Raw genomic sequence first — 16,594 nt, 5'->3', positions numbered from 1 at the left:
TGGATGCGCAATTATTTCTTATGACATTTGTTACTTAATATAAAACTTAATAGGAACTTTTAGTCTTAAGTTTACACAGAAAAACGAAAGACAATACGTAAGTGAATAACATCAGCCAATAACATTAGAGAACGTATGGCAATAACATAAACAATTCAAAAAATATTGATTTACTTATTGATGCTTAAGTTTTTTTGTGCTTAGTCCTTTGAAGTTGAATAAATTTGGAAAATGAACAATAGGAACATTTCGTAAAAGCTTGAATTTATTTATATCTGACTTCATAAAAAAATACATGTCAATGCATGATGTACATGAACAATGTTAGTACAATTAAAGTGTGTGACTGCTTTTACATTATTAGAACTAAAATCTATTACATTATTGAATATATTTTTCAACAATTTTTATATAATTATTGGTATCTTGTACATAAAGAGAATTTTTCTTAAGAAGTATAGTTTACAATGCAGGTATTTTATATTTTTCGTATACTAAAAATAAACTGTGTGTGTGTGTGTGTGTGTGTGTGTGTGTGTGTGTGTGTGCGTGTGTGTGTGTGCACGCGCGGTATATAATTATTTTAACAAGTGACTAACTTCCACACTTGTATTGCAAATGATTAAACAAAGGACAACATATAAACAATCCCCTACAGCACAAAATTGCACAAAAGTTGCAACATTGCATAAATTTTGCAATGATATTGCTGCAAATTTTGTGCTGTATGGGATTAGATTAAGTTTAAAATTATTTTCCATATTTTCGGAAATATATAAATAAGCACAATTTCCATGTTTTATAATTAATCGTAACTTTGTAAAAATATTCTATTTGTATCTTCTATTTGTATGTGTAAATATATATATATGTATACTTGTATGAATATTATATACATAATACATATTACACACACACAAACACACAAACACACACACACACACACACACACACACACGCATCTAAATAATTCGATTTAAAGATCAAATTAGAATAATAAAATTGAGAATTTCACGTAATTCAAAGTACCTATAAACAACTATAATTGTGCGCAATAATGGTAGAAACAAAATGCTGTCTAGTTCAGGTGTATAGAGAGTATAAAATTATTTGTACAAAGTGTCTTCTTTTATGAATTTCATTACGTCTTCTCCTTTGGTAATTGGTAGATCGTTGAAGGAGAAGCTGCATTTTAATTTTATTATATTGGAGTAAGATAGTATTTTTTGTTCTCGATTGTACAATAGATGACTATAGTATAATATGCTGAAATTCAAAAGTATTCAGCAAGTAAAATTTTGGTAAAATATGCTAGCAGTTTATTAAAATATGCTAGCAATATGCCAACAAATTTCTGATGGTGAAAATTTTTGTAAATTTTCCATATAATCTTTTAGAGTTTCTCAGTTTTATATCAATTGAAATACTTTTTAGAAGTGCTGAAAAATTTATATCCCTTTTAGAATTTTTTATATACGATGTAAATTTTGAAATATTTTCAAATTTCTCATTCTATTATTTTCAAAGTAAACTTGTAAAATCTGAAGACTTTTAAGATATTTTTTAGAAATTTTTTAAATTAAAAATATAAAAAATTTTGTTAAATATTATAAGATGTATAAAAATTGTTTTTAATCAATGATTTGAGCCGAAATATTAAGATTTGAGAGAAGAATTGATTAACATCAATTGTATCTGTTCATGTCCTGCCAACAGAGACAGAATTAACTTCTGCTGGCTAATCTAATATAATCTGATAGTAGAATGCTAGCAGAAAACAAGCAAAATGTCATTTTGCAATCATTAAAACGAAACATGTTATTCTATGCTTTATTTCTATCATCAATCTGCCATTATATTTTGCTAGCAAATTCTGTTGTATTTTTACTAACCTCCTACCGATAATACTTGTAGCAACATTTAAAAAAAATCTGTTTTCGAAATATTTGGTTATCTGAATAATCAAGTAGATATACATGCATGTAAACTATACTTTAGTCCAATATCTTGATCCTTATGCTTTTATTGTTTGCATTCGTATTTATAATAATAGTAATCTCATCTGCTTGTTTAAAATTAAACAGATATCTTTCTATATTCGTTACGAGCTTTGTCTATTAATTTCTGTAGTCTATATTGTTATCTTTTGACGGAATCTGCATTGTACATGGCTCATGTATCTCGTATATATTACTTCCGCATGGTTCATATTTCTATATAATTGCGCAATATTGTCCTAACTCCTGCTCTCTTTCGATCAGTTTTTTTTTTGGATGGAATATTATGCATACATATCGATGAAACCTATGTAAATTTTATAATAAAAAATTATGTATATTAATCAGACAGTTACCAAAACTTAATATCTATTCACGCAATAAATTTCGGTGTGTATGCGCTCTCTATATCAGATATTCTATAAATCAAAATTTAAAATATTTTCGTAAGTAAAGCGCAAAACATTCACTGTTATTTTATCATTTACTGTCATTATATCAACACAAATCTACATTATTTCGTAAATTTGTGCGCCACTGAATAACACACATTCGTGGGAAAGCGAAAAAAAATTTATTTCCCATTTTGATATAATAATATGCAATTTATAATATCATAATTTTATATTTCATAATAAATGCAATAATGTCGTTTATCGTGAATTTGAGAGGTCTATTGAAAAGAAGCGAAGCTTATATTAAATACAAGGTGATAAGATGTTGTACAATTGTATCAATAACGTCAGTTGAAAATCATATCTAACTAGAAAGAGATTCAAAATTTGTTTCATTTCTCAGTAAAGCAAACTGCACGTACTTATTTATCACGATATTCCAATTTCTTAACTCTTTAGCTGCAGAAAATGTATATAATATATGTGTATATTTTGCTCCATTTTTACAATCAGTTTGCCATCATATGTTAGTAGATTCTATTATACTTTTGCATTTTATTAATAAAATTTGTAATAGACATTTTACAAAATCTGTTTTTGACAGATTTAATTATTGGTTAATGTTAAACTGCCGATTTATATATCCGTTACCTAAAAATGTGTTACATTTTTATATATTATGTTATATATTTATTATTTATTCTATGTTTTATCTATTTATTTATTTACTTCTTAAGGTTTTCTGAAAATATACTGTTGCAATAAAAGAGTGATAAATCTGTGATCTTGTATTTTTAATTTTTTCTAACGTGTTAGAAAAAAACAGCAAATGTCTTATATAGAGCATTTAAATTATCCACGTGGTTCTACTTTTAGTAGAACCGATCGTGTTTCAGTGATCGATTTGTAAATACCGTTTCGCATATAGAGGACGGCTTTTATTTGAAATATACTGCAGCTAAAGAGTTAATGCTTAAAATCGTAAGTAGTCCAGAGTATGAATCGAATTCTAAAACTGCAGATAAGGCCTTAAGTCACTTCATCGAAGACAGCCGTATAGTTCCTTCAAATTTCTTGTAATTTTTAGTTTAAAAAGGTAGGCGGCATTTATCAGTAATCGGTTAACAGTAATCGGAAAATCGATTAACAATATCTCATATAATAGGCGTTATGTATGCCTGATCATATAAAGTAGATACATTCGGGGCGTACTCAAGGCGTATGCATGTCTACATATCTGTGATTTAAAATTATGTTTAAGTTTGCCAATTGAATATCGCTAAATTTACATATAGATATGAAAGATTAAGCATAAAATTAAAAAAATAAGTAAGAACATATTTATGTATATATGCAAAGATACACAGATCGCAAACATATCTGAAAATAATGTTGTTGAACGATCAAAATAATTATGTAGAGATGCTCGAGCATGATGATAAAATAATGTAAAAGTTTTGACATTCTAGCAATCAGTTTAAGCATTTTACATAATTAATAATTGTATCTATAATAGCTAAATTTTTAAACATTTCTAAATCTTTCGTATGTATGTATTATTATTTGAATATCATATTTTGCCTGTGTTCTGTATATGTATATTTTAACAAAATATAAATTTAGATTTAGATTTTCTTCAGGTTGCACATATTAAATACGTCCCGAACGTGTATAATTTTATGATATGACACACATGATAATCGAATGTCAGAGCCATATTAAAAAATATTTAAATCTGTTGTATGTGTATGTGTATATGTGTGTATGTGTATGTGAGTGTATACATGTGTACAGAATCGATAATCCTTACGCGAAGTCATTGCGATGTCGAAATGGCACGAACGGCTTAGACACCGTGTCATATCGATTGTCATTCTTCTTCTTATTCAGCGAGCAGTGGAACATCCGATGGATGATCTGCATTATTGGTTTCATTTTCGTCTTGCTCGTAAAGCAATGGCACCGCTTGTTGATTGTTGTTTTCGGTTTCTGAGGGCCTTCTACTCTGTCCTGGCAAGAAGGACATTGGTATTGTACCTGAAGGTGTTGTTGGTGCGGAGCGCGATAACCATCGCTTCGTTTTGCTTCGCGAATTCGGCAATCCCAACGGCATGTACAGCTTGCCTCTGGTTCTTCTAACTTTGTACGAACCAACGTCGCTGGGACTTAAAGGCCGTTGTTGCGTAATACCATCGCTACTTGTTATATACAAGACCGGGGCTTGATTCTGTTGGCAATGCATGGTAGTGGAATGCCCATTAGATAAATGAGGAAGTTGTTGTATCTTGTCCAATAATTCCCGCAACTGGAAATAATAAACATAAAAATTAATTACGAAATAATTCGCACAATTATTTTTATGATATATGTAAACATTAAGTTTAATTATTATTTACTCTACTATAATTTAATTCGTTTGAAATATAATTAAAAGCATACTTCTATCGTTGGACTGGTAGCCCTCGGTGGAGAACAAGGTGATTGAGCACCAAGACTTGATATGTCAGAGGTCGTTCTGTGATTTGTCAAGGAGACGATAGAACCAATGTCGCCAGTTTCTCTTCTTTCACACTCTACTGCTGATAATTCATCGATGCTGTTGTTACAAGAATACGGTGGCGGAATAATAGTATTCGCTTCGTTTACCATATTACACATAAAACTAGAGCTCAACGAATCCAATGTGCTTGCATGCGACAACGATCTGAAGTAGCGCATTACAAAACCAGAAGTACCTTTGCCCGAACTATCATCGTAGCCAATTACTAAGGGATAAAGGTCTGGTTTTGCAGTTACCTGAGCATAAATTAGATAATAAAAGTAGATTTTATTCACTACTATATAAATTTAAAATTCTGAGTTGTAAAACTTGTTGTATTATACATATTTTATTATAGCGTGTACACATACTATGTGCAATCGACGCTATTGTTTTTCATAATACTTTCAAGTTCTTTGTTAAATTGATAAGTTTTTTTTTTAAATACCTCATTATATGGTGGTGGTAATGCCTGAACAAAGGAACTGCATCGACTATAATGAGGAGGTGGATACCAAGGTCCTGTGGACGTTCTTTCCGAGGACGTGCCATCTTCTGATAATGCCGAACGGTAACGTTTCCATAGCCAAAAGCCGTATGTTACGGCTATAGCTAAGGCTACAAGTATTACTACCCTGTAAACAAGATACTTCGAGTTCTGTTATTCGATTTATATAATATTAATAATAAAGTAATCATTTATGCAGGACTACTATATAGCATGTAAAATAAAATTATGTTCAATATGAACAGTATATTAGAACAAACTGAAAATTATGCTACGAAAATAATCTAAAATAATTTTTCAAGGGGAATAAAAGCCAACGCAGGATATTAGTGCAATAGTCTATTTTTCATATATAATGATAATCTGAAAATCATAATAAATAAAAAGGACAAAAAATTTATTTCCTTTTTACTTCATATCGTTATTTAATAAAATATTGAAAAGATATACTAACCACAGATACCAATAAGTCCAAATCATGAAATTGAACATTTCTGAAACATGAACTGGATGCACTGGCGGTGTAAAGTATGCACTGTAACAACAGCCATGAGGACAACATTCCTGTGGAGGAGAACAGCTAAAAAGCAAATTTGCATCTTTTTATTTACTCGATATTTCTCAGTTACGAATTCAATATTATATCATATTTATAAAATAAGACTTACACATGCTCTCCATTGCATAGCTTAGAAGACACCTTAAAAAACAAGATAATTATAATTATATGTATATTATTCATTTTCATTTTTTAATAATAAATAAATTGGTTATAGAATGATCTAAAGTATACAATTGAGAAAGACATTTTTCCCCTCTCTTTGCATTCCGCTCTTCATTAATTATATTCAATAAGCTATTTAAAAAGAAATTGTCTATTTATTTAATACATACTCATAAAGCATATTAATGTATCAAACGATATTTCAAAGAAATGAATCTTCATCAGAAAACAATAAATATAATTCAATATTATAAAAAATACAAATACGAAAAATTCTATTAATGATGGTTATTTCTATCACACAATTTATATCTTATTTTAAAAATTACAAGATTATATTGTTTTTCAAGCATGATGTTCAACAAGATGTTCAAACGATTGCAATTTCCATAATTTTCTATGAATCAACAATGATCGCAAAACGATGCGATAATTGAGGGGAAAAAAAAGACCGCAAAATTATAAAAATTTTAATTAAATCCATGTTATTTTCACTTCTTAAAGATCCTTTTATTTCTTAAAATCATTAAATATTAGTTTTTATTGATTTCACTTGAAAAATTGTATTTTGTGCCTAAAATGTTAAGGTTGACACACAAAAAAAAACATAAAGCAGTAAGGCCCAGTTAATCCTACTTTAATTTTAAACGAGGATTAAAACTCTCTCTTTCTGTTTCTCTATCGACTTTAAAAAAAAAAGAAAGAAATTTTTAAGCTTCGTTTAAAGTCGAAGTAACGTAAATGGTGTAATCGGAGCTAAGCAAATTGATCAATTAGAGTAGAGAAGACAATAATGTAAATAGCAAAAATCTAAAAAAGCTTAGTGCTTAAGTTTTTTTTATATGCTGTAGCCTTTAGCTATTACACGTAAAATTAAATAAGGAAAAAAGGAGATTATTTTTCGACATTCATTTATTTCCTTAGAGTAAATGTGCAAGTTTTCTTTGTTTATTTCAAATCAAGGCTACAAGTAGTCAGATCATGACAAATCGAATAAAGTTTATAACAAATTTTTAAAATTATTTTGATCATCCACTACCACCTAAAGAATTACATATATTCAACTTTTTTTTAAAGATTTAAATCCAAAATCATTCTATACTAATATTTCTTACAACAATATATTATCTTAAAAACTTTGATTTACGAAACGCGCATATTTATAGAAATTATAAAAAGCTTAAAAAATAGCTATTTATTAATAAGAGCTATTTTATTTATTATATAGTATTTATCAAAATTCAAAAAACTGTTTTAATTCATAATAACATTTTACATCTCAGAAATGGGAATCGCCGACCATCAATGGATTAAAGGAGCATGGAAAAGACTAAGAGACTTATGTATGAATGGCAAACACGGCGGCGGGCGTGTATTGATCGAAAACGTGACGAAGGAGCCGAATGGACAAGGGTTGTACGGGCGAGAGGGTGCGAACGGAACGCGTCTCCAGTAACGTAAACGTGTCTCTCACGAGATATATGCATTTAATAACCCTACAAACGGAAACGATAATATGGCCCGACGAACCTACGGTCGCCCTGTCGCCGTTCTTACTTGATCGACGAACAACAGCAACGTGAATGTCAGAGTGGCCGTCACGAATGATGCATCGAGTATTCGACCCTTTGCAGCTCGCACCATAATTCTACTATCAGACATCTACTATCAGACGTTAAATGCGCACGTCGTCGTGCTACTTTGTACAGCACGCACTATCCTTCTCGACGATACTTGTCCGCGTGCTTTCGTCCTCGTATTGTGCGTCTCGCGCACCCCCTGCGGCGCACAATTTACCCCTACAATCATGCGCATCGCGTGGCGAAAAGCGGTTGCTAAGCATGAAATTTGCCAAATATCTTTGGCAAATTAATCAAAAATAAATTTACAAATGGTCTACTACGAATTTTGTCGGCAGAATGCCAGGAAATATACATATACATATAACAAATCTGCTAACACACGGAATATATGATATGATTGCTGTAAAAACCGCCGAGCACATCTCTAGCACAATTTATTGATACAATTTATTGAATATATTGGCAGTGTAATGCGCCAATGTTGTCGAATATAAAATCAATATTAGTTAAAAATTAAACGTACTTGCATTGCCAATATTGTACGTATAATACTCGCTGAAACAAATAATTAATATATATCATATAATATGGTTTAATAATAAAAGTAAAAAATAAAAGAAAGGCTATAAATTAAAAAACAACAATGTAAATGCGTAAATAAAGGAAACAAATATAATTATTAATGATCTAAAGCAAATAATAAATAACAAATGTCGGTTCGAGCCCGATCGAGTCATCCTCAATGTTACATATAAAACAAATTTAAATATAACAGATAAACTAAATTAATGTACTAAAATAATGTACTAAATTAATGTACTAAAACAGATCAATTAATAAAATAATACAAAAAAACAAATAGCCATCTATAAAATCGCATCCTGTCATCGTGGATCTGATATTATATCCGCAACAATAAGTTAGAAGTCAAGATAAAAGTCCATATCGATGTCAAAGTGCGCAAAAAATTCACAAGCATCATAAATTAAAATTCATGTTAAAATCTATAAGAATAGTGAAAACAAAATATTACAATAACATATTAGGTGCGCAACTAAGTTCTCGCTGTTATTTTGATGGCATTTTCATCAAAATAATAGCGAGAACTTAGTTGCGCACCTAATAATATCTAAAGCAATGAAAACGCAATAAGTACAATGATATATTGAATATGAAACAATGAAATTTAATACTCTTACAAGAATAACGAGCAATTGCACATCTTTTTGGGATTTAATAAATTTCTGTCTCTCGATTTACAAGTCATGGAATCGGGCGTATATGATGAGATCGACATCCATCGTGTAATCTATGTGTATTTTAATATTGCGAAACATGTCGGTCTCTTAAAAATTGCATGTTACACAATTTCTATATCACTGTTTGATTATGCTGACACTATATATATCCACTGTCTCAAACAACGTCACCTTTATAGAACATAACTAATCCAAAATTCCTGTCTTCGTTTCTTCTAATGTTAGAAAATGTGATCATATTATTCCTTATTTGCAACGCTCTGGCTGTATATTTTTCAATACTTCATAGTCCATTTACGTTGCCTGACTTATAATGTTCTTCGCGCTAATACTCCCAGATATCTTCGTAAACTAATTCGTTTTAATGTTGATTCTTATCCTGATATCCATCACCAATACCAACTTTCATGTCTTACACATCACACGTCTAAATTTCAGAGTGCCTTTTCTTACACTGCAACAAAATTTTATAATGATTTGCCATCTACTTTACGCTCTCTTTCGCCGTCCTCTGCATTTCGGTCGGAAATAACACGATATATCACCTTAAATTATGATTGTTAAATCAATGTTTGTACATTTTATCCAATTATTCGGAATGAATAGTGCATTATTCATCTTGTTTTTCTCTACTGAATCTTCCTCTCTCTCTTATGCACTTTGTATTATATATTGGTAAAACTAATTTCAAATTTGTATTATTTGTGTTAGACTGCCTGTATTTCATGTATTTGTAATATTAAAAAATTGTGTTTTATGATAAAAACATAGCTAATTGTATAAAAATTTTTTTTTTCTTAAAATTCTTCACATAACTTTTTGCAGAATTTCTATATAACTTTATAACTTTTTAGAAAATTTTTTACATCTTTTCAATACAAATAACAATACTTTGCAATAAAAATGCTGAGAATCTAAATTATTTCTACTTTTCTAATCTTTTCTATTTTTAATTCGGATTTTTTATACGTAAATTCTAAAATATACATTCTAAAATTTCTCATTCTATAATTTCCTAAAAAAAAACTTATAAAATCTAAAGAATATTAATAAAACTTATATAATCTAAAGAAGTTTAAGTATTTTTTTTTAAATTAAATATTTTTTTCAGAAATCTTTACAAATTTAAAATATACAAAATTCCTAAAAGTATTATGTATATGTACATGAGAAATTTATTCATCAAAATGTCATTTAAAAATTAAAATACATACACATATTTTGCAAACTCATATATATGCAAATGTATAATTATTATTAATATCATAATATAAATTTAATTAAAATATAATAACTTCTATTTTAAATTGTAAGTTTTTGAACGAAGAGTTATAGTTTCCATAATTATGATTTAATTATATATGTATTTAGTATCATATATCTCTTTTTCAACAGTATTCAAGCAATAATAATAATAATAATTTTATATATATATATATATATATGTGTAATAATTTTTTTATTATATTATATGTCTGGTTATTTTATGTATATTAAAACAATCTGCTATTTTTACGCGCTAAGAAAGTTTGCATTACTACGCAGGTGCGAGATTTCTCCACGTGATCATGATATGTATCATACACATGATAAATAAGACAGATTTCCTAACCTTAAAAAATATTACTTTTAACAGTTAACTTGATTTAAATAATTTTTTTTTACGATTGAGTATATAGTTGAATCGGGCCTATATATTACGTACATTTTGATTCAAGTTTAAGATTTTTATTTTTAATATTATTTTTATATTAAATATTCAAAATTATTATTGATATTTTTAATTTTACATCGATAATTATTATCATCTTTTATCCTTTGTATAACTAATTTCAAGGAATTAAAAAAAGTAAAAAAGTAAAATTTTGAATCACACAATGGATAATATAGCGATAGATATAAGTGAAGACGAATTAGTAGCAGAAATTACCGAATTACGTGAATTGTTACGTACGAAAGAGGCTAAATTAATTCATTTGCGACGTGAAAAACAAATTGCTCAAGAATATGGTTTAAACAACGACGAAATTTGTAGATACAGCCGGCAGCTCTTTTTGAAAGAAGTTGGTGTGAAAGGTATGCCATAAAACTGCTTATAATATACATAAAGAAAAGTATAATAAATTTCTTAATAAAATATTGGTAGCATATAATTCTTATACACACACATATACACATGTGTATATATATATATATATGTATATATATAAAATGTATAAAAAGATAGTACATAATTTTTTGATAGATTCTCATTTTTTTAGGTCAAAAGAAGATAAAGGACAGTTCCGTACTTATTGTCGGAGCTGGTGGTCTTGGTTGCCCTGCAGCATTGTATTTAATTTGTGCTGGCATTGGTTGCATTGGCATAGTAGATTATGATGACATTGAAATAAATAATCTTCATAGACAGTTATTGTATACAGAATCAAGCATAGGTACCGCTAAAGTAATCGCAGCAGCAGAAAGTCTTAATCGGTATAACAGCATTATGAATTAATTGTATATTGATTGAAATGAGATGAAAATTGTTTTTACAGACATAATTAAGTTTTTTGCATGTAATAGTCTTTTCTTATTTTTTATTTCACATTAAAAAAAAATCTATTTTGTATTCTTGTTCTCACAGGCTAAATAGTTACGTAAAGGTCATTCCATATAAGATTCAATTAGATAGTAAAAATGCTTTGGATGTCATAAAAAATTATGATATTGTAATAGATGCTACAGATAATGTAGCTACGCGTTATTTGTTGAATGACGCATGTGTTTTGAGTGGTAAACCATTAGTTTCTGGATCAGCATTGAGGTTTGAAGGGAGTTTATCAGTATTTAATTACAATGGTCCTTGCTATAGATGTATATTCCCTGAACCACCACCACCAGAAACTGTAACAAGCTGTGGAGAAGGTGGTATTTTTGGTGCAGGTAAATTTTTCTATTTTTTACTAAGTTCTATATACATATGTTTCACAATTTACAATTAAATATTATTTTTATTTTTCATGATGAATATTAGTTGTAGGAACAATTGGTGTGTTGCAAGCACTGGAGACATTAAAAATAATACTTAATATGTCTGACGTAACTTCAGGACGGCTTTTATTATTTGATGGCACAGAAACTAAATTCCATAATGTACGCTTACGTCCAAAAAATATAAACTGTGCAGTTTGCGGGGAGCATCGCATTATACACGAGTTAATAGACTATGAAAAATTTTGTGGTGCAAAAGCTAATGATAAAGATCCCAATTTAAATTTATTAAAGAAAGAAGAAAGAATATCAGTTGAAGAATATAATAAGATCATAAAAACGGAATCAAAATCTCGCATAATGATTGATGTACGTTCATCTGAAGAATATCGAATCTGTCACTTACAGGATTCCATTAATATTCCTTTCGCACAGCTTAGCAAGGATCACAATTTAAAGCTAATAAAAGACAACATAAAGAAGATGCAAAAAGAGCATCATTCAGTGGATTGTAAGATATATTTTATATCTCCGTATTATAATTTTTTGTTAAATTATTTTTTATGCGATTGATAGAATTAATCTTAGACTGTATTTACTCTTGCAGTATATCTTATGTGTAGACGTGGAAATGATTCACAAAAGGCTGTTCAATATTTGAAAAAGATATTTATCGAAGATACTTTAAAAATAAGAGATATAATTGGAGGTATCCATGCTTGGAGTAATAAGATTGATCAAAAGTTTCCTAAATATTAATATATTAAATGAAAATTGTATCACACGTGTTGTGTGTGTGATATAATAACATACTTTTAATATATCTTTTATTGAATATTATCATCAAGACAATGTAAAATCATCAAGATAATATAAAAATTTATTACATTTATAGATTTTTATATATATGGTTATCGAAAATATATTGTATTTCTTTTATATATATATATTTAATTCGAATATTTTTCTATTTCCTCTACAGTTAGACTAGTTTCTGGATGTTTATAATGAGAATCTGATAAGTTTCTTAATTTTTCTGCTGCCTGTTCTGGTGTTAGATCTCTTTGTACTTGAGCTAAAAGCTCATAACCGACCATGTGCTTCTTTATAGTAGAAGAACGTAATAAAGGTGGTAAGTATAGTCCATGAAAAGTCCAATATGGATAATCATGGTTCTGATATGGACCCATTGGAGCACCTTTAATTATATATTAATGAATCAGTAGTTTTAAATTATGTTGGATTAAAATAATATGTAAATAATAAATAAAATATCTGATGATTGTTATTCTTTACCGTGCCATCCCATTGAATATGGAAAAGAACAGTGAAAGAGATTATCATACTTTGTACACAATCTCTTCATGATGACAGCTAGAGATTCTTGTTGGCTGTCTGATAATTCTTGCATTCTAGTTACTTGCTTTTTGGGTAATATCATAGTTTCGTATGGCCAAACTGCCCAGAATGGCACTACAACTATCCAATCACGGTTTTCTATTACAATGCGATCCTGTAAATTTATTTAAGTTTAATTAAAGTTGAATAAAAAAATAATCCTAGATGATAAAGATAAATCTCGTTTACTTTTGAACTTTTTCACATTATATCAATATTAGTAATATCTATATTATATCAAAATTGACATTATTTATGTATAATAACCAACTTTTTTTAAAATTTCTTTCTGCACGTAATCAATAAGAAGAGGTTTCTTGTTACGTATATAAAAATCTTTGAGATATCCATCTTTTATTCTAATTTCATTTGGTAAAAACGAACTGGACCATATCTGACAGTGAGGATGTGCATTGCTACAGCCCATCAAAGCGCCTCTATTTTCAAATATTTGGACCCAGATCCATTTTTTACCCAAGTCCAACATCTCGTAGATCCACCTGTTGCATTATACAATGTTTATTTTTCAAAAGTAATGACTATTCGAGTACATAGAGTGTTCGGGAATACGCTATTAACGCTATTTATATTATTTTATTCTTATTTTACATTAGATAAAAAAGAAAGATAAAACAACACAAATAATGCGCACACTAATAGCATCTCTCTGAATGCACATTTTTTGTACAATGTTACTCACTGTTTGATTACTTCCTTGATTTCATGAATCTTCATCAATGCTAATGTTACATTTGACTTTGGATGAAAGCACATCACTTTGCAGGTACCTTTAGCAGATCCCATTTGGAACAATTCATCATCGGATTTCGGTGGATTTGGTACCGATTCTAGTAAAGCGGGAAAGTCATTCACGAACGAGAACGTATTTTGGTACATTGGAGTTACCTGTAGTACGGAACATCAATCTCTTCAATGAATTAATAGCAATTGAACAAAACATATTATATATAAAAAAATTAAAATTAATAAATAGTAAAGCTCTATACATATAAAACAATGTGGTATAAAAGAAGGGCAAAGAGCAAGTAATTAAAAAAATTAATTATTCATACATTAATAATGCAAATGGATTTGATCAAATAAATTGCTTTATTATGGAACTTCTAGTATTATATCAAATATTTAAAATTAAAAATTTTGTTGTCAAGAAATCTCTGTAAATAAAGAATAATAAAATATCAATATAAATAAAAATGCAAGCGATCTAATATTAAAATATAAAAAAGTATTCTTTTTTTTATCAAGTTAAGAATTTTAATATTTTAATGATATGAATTAAAACAGCAAAACATTATTTGTACAAGGTGAGACATTTTAATAGATATTTCAACATTTTATCATGGAAAATAAATTATCTATTGCATTTGGAACCCATATATAAAAGAGAATAAAATATTCGTTTTCTATGGTAAAACGTTGGGAAACCATTAAAACTCACAGATATTATAGTATATTACAGACAAAATATATCAAATCTAACTTCTCCACTAGCTCTAACGTTTCCTGGGCAAAGGGGATTATTGGGATCATAATCTGAAAGCTCCTCATCTATATTATGTTCTATTTGACCTCCCCATGGTCGCTTCATACGATGTGGTGACACTAATACCCATTCTCCTCTTAATGGATTATATCTTATATGTTGATGCTCTGCAAAAGAAATCTTAATAAAAAAATTATTATTAGATATTGAAAAATATTATTATTTATATCTAACCAATTGGATCAAATGCTGATGATGTGGCGTTATTTTTTGATACATCTTTTGTTCCATTCTTGCTTCTTTCTAATGATTCGTCATCTATCACAAATTCATAGAATTAGACCATTCTTTAAGTTCTAAAGGATATTTCTTCATTATCAAAATAATATCAGAAATATCCTAAATTTTAGGATATTATGAAAAAAAACTTGTAAGAAATATATTGTATTCATATATCAGTTTATACTAAAGCTGCAATATTATATAACAGATTAGATACTTTATCATTTTGCGTATTTGATTAGATAATCTTTTCTCTGTACATTTTAAGCCATATGAAAATTTATAATACAGAATATTATCATAATATAATTTCCATTTCATGTTATTTAAAAAAAATTGGATTATATTAATGGATAAAATTTTATTATTAATAGATATAGAATGTACCTATTTTTTAGAAGATAAAAAAATTATCAATATATCTCACATTAAAAATGACAATGATATTAAATGTTTATAGTATAATAATGACTGCACTTACCTTTCACCGACATTTTTATATAAATGTTCAGTGAATAACTGAAATTCCGTGACAGAAATTCTGTTATGCTTGATAATTATTGAATATTGTTCTTCTTTCGTGTTTACATGAATCACATTTCTGTATAGATAACGAATACATCAACATGTAGGTATAATCTTACGTCAGTCGAGATAAATAAAATTTGAATCAAAGTTCATGAAAGAGCAGAGGATATGTAACTTTTTTACTATTTGACAAAAAAAGATAAGGATGGCCGAGTTATATATAGTTAGAAAAATTTTATTGTGAGTTCTCTCCCGGTTAAATCAATAAACTTTGACAATGGTTAACTAAAATAAATTTGTTCAACGATAGTGTTTGAGTATAACATATAATTAATGTTATCTAATCTGTTTCTATCATACCAAATAGTTACAAAATTAATTAAAAATTCTAAGAATACATAATTTTTTTATTTACATTAATAAAAATAATATAGATATTATAGTTAATTGGAATTTTATCAAATATGATTTATACGAGGATATAAACAATGTTTTTACATAATTGTTTATTTTAACTCTTTCGTCCTTCATTTTGATAAAAATGATAAAAATACATTCATTCCATTGCATGGGCGTAAAAACAATGATTTGAGAAAAAAAGCATCAATGTACTTCGTTAAACAAAAGAAAGATATTAAAAAAATTAACCTTCAGATTAGAAAATTTTAGAAAACCTGTCATACCGACGAAATGCAGTAACAATTGGCGACGACATGAGCAGAGCTAAATCACAGACGTCTATATATTATTAGACTGCTATCTGTTAAAGGATCATTTATACTGGCCGTAATCTGTAACATACAACCGGCGCTTTGACCATTGTCCAATGCAGCAGACAACCGCCATAATGCTTACTGCATATTGGACGCGAAGAGTGATATCCAATGAAAACTCTGCTTTTTCT

The 16,594-nt window shown here is 28.4% G+C and overlaps 3 protein-coding genes across 8 annotated transcripts; 1 reads left to right on the top strand and 2 right to left on the bottom strand.

The window, feature by feature from the left end:
• Positions 1-247: 247 nt before the first annotated feature.
• On the bottom strand, positions 248-7,970 carry LOC105146313 (uncharacterized). Of its 4 annotated transcripts, none has more exons than XM_087404120.1 (6): positions 7,694-7,970; positions 6,108-6,139; positions 5,894-6,038; positions 5,380-5,566; positions 4,832-5,188; positions 248-4,697 (listed from the first exon to the last, which is right to left on the bottom strand). In XM_087404120.1, exons 2-6 carry the CDS (start codon positions 6,118-6,120, stop codon positions 4,275-4,277), a joined length of 1,125 nt encoding a protein of 374 aa, XP_087260246.1. In that variant the 5' UTR covers positions 6,121-6,139; positions 7,694-7,970; the 3' UTR covers positions 248-4,274. The 4 variants fall into 4 exon arrangements, with proteins under 4 accessions (XP_087260246.1, XP_087260245.1, XP_087260247.1 ...); XM_087404119.1 differs by having other exon boundaries at positions 7,721-7,970; XM_087404121.1 differs by having other exon boundaries at positions 5,894-6,019; positions 7,694-7,969.
• A 2,605-nt stretch (positions 7,971-10,575) lies between these two features.
• Positions 10,576-12,923, top strand: Uba4 (Ubiquitin-like activating enzyme 4). Its single transcript, XM_011056477.2, has 5 exons — positions 10,576-11,081; positions 11,267-11,480; positions 11,632-11,930; positions 12,022-12,489; positions 12,586-12,923. Exons 1-5 carry the CDS (start codon positions 10,883-10,885, stop codon positions 12,735-12,737), a joined length of 1,332 nt encoding a protein of 443 aa, XP_011054779.2. The 5' UTR covers positions 10,576-10,882; the 3' UTR covers positions 12,738-12,923.
• Galt (Galactose-1-phosphate uridylyltransferase) lies at positions 12,789-16,523 on the bottom strand. 3 transcript variants are annotated; one of them, XM_011056479.2, is made up of 8 exons: positions 16,374-16,523; positions 15,644-15,763; positions 15,115-15,198; positions 14,878-15,047; positions 14,077-14,282; positions 13,648-13,876; positions 13,275-13,491; positions 12,789-13,176 (listed from the first exon to the last, which is right to left on the bottom strand). In XM_011056479.2, the coding sequence occupies exons 2-8, from the start codon at positions 15,654-15,656 to the stop codon at positions 12,929-12,931; spliced, it is 1,167 nt and encodes a 388-aa protein (XP_011054781.1). In that variant the 5' UTR covers positions 15,657-15,763; positions 16,374-16,523; the 3' UTR covers positions 12,789-12,928. The 3 variants fall into 3 exon arrangements, with proteins under 3 accessions (XP_011054781.1, XP_011054780.1, XP_011054782.1); XM_011056478.2 differs by having other exon boundaries at positions 16,339-16,493; XM_011056480.2 differs by lacking the exon at positions 16,374-16,523 and having other exon boundaries at positions 14,878-15,060.
• Positions 16,524-16,594: the final 71 nt, after the last annotated feature.

This window comes from Acromyrmex echinatior, chromosome 3 (assembly GCF_024713525.1).
Source record: "Acromyrmex echinatior isolate Ae372 chromosome 3, ASM2471352v2, whole genome shotgun sequence".
Taxonomy (NCBI): Eukaryota; Metazoa; Arthropoda; class Insecta; order Hymenoptera; family Formicidae; genus Acromyrmex; species Acromyrmex echinatior.
The sequence above is the reverse complement of the archived record's forward strand: the minus strand, read 5'-3'. Positions and strand labels throughout refer to the sequence as shown.

Coding starts and splice junctions, on each gene's coding strand:
- LOC105146313 (XM_011056476.2), bottom strand. CDS start 7,825: ATGTCTGATAGTAGAATTATGGTGCGAGCTGCAAAGGGTCGAATACTC. Junction 6,140..7,720: donor TGCTGTTGTTCGTCGATCAA/GTAAGAACGGCG, acceptor TTGTTTTTTAAG/GTGTCTTCTAAGCTATGCAA. Junction 5,567..5,893: donor TGGACTTATTGGTATCTGTG/GTTAGTATATCT, acceptor TCTTGTTTACAG/GGTAGTAATACTTGTAGCCT.
- Uba4 (XM_011056477.2), top strand. CDS start 10,883: ATGGATAATATAGCGATAGATATAAGTGAAGACGAATTAGTAGCAGAA. Junction 11,481..11,631: donor GCAGCAGAAAGTCTTAATCG/GTATAACAGCAT, acceptor TTGTTCTCACAG/GCTAAATAGTTACGTAAAGG. Junction 11,931..12,021: donor AGGTGGTATTTTTGGTGCAG/GTAAATTTTTCT, acceptor GATGAATATTAG/TTGTAGGAACAATTGGTGTG.
- Galt (XM_011056479.2), bottom strand. Junction 15,048..15,114: donor ATCAGCATTTGATCCAATTG/GTTAGATATAAA, acceptor TTTCTTTTGCAG/AGCATCAACATATAAGATAT. Junction 14,283..14,877: donor ACGTTAGAGCTAGTGGAGAA/GTTAGATTTGAT, acceptor TCCGTACTACAG/GTAACTCCAATGTACCAAAA.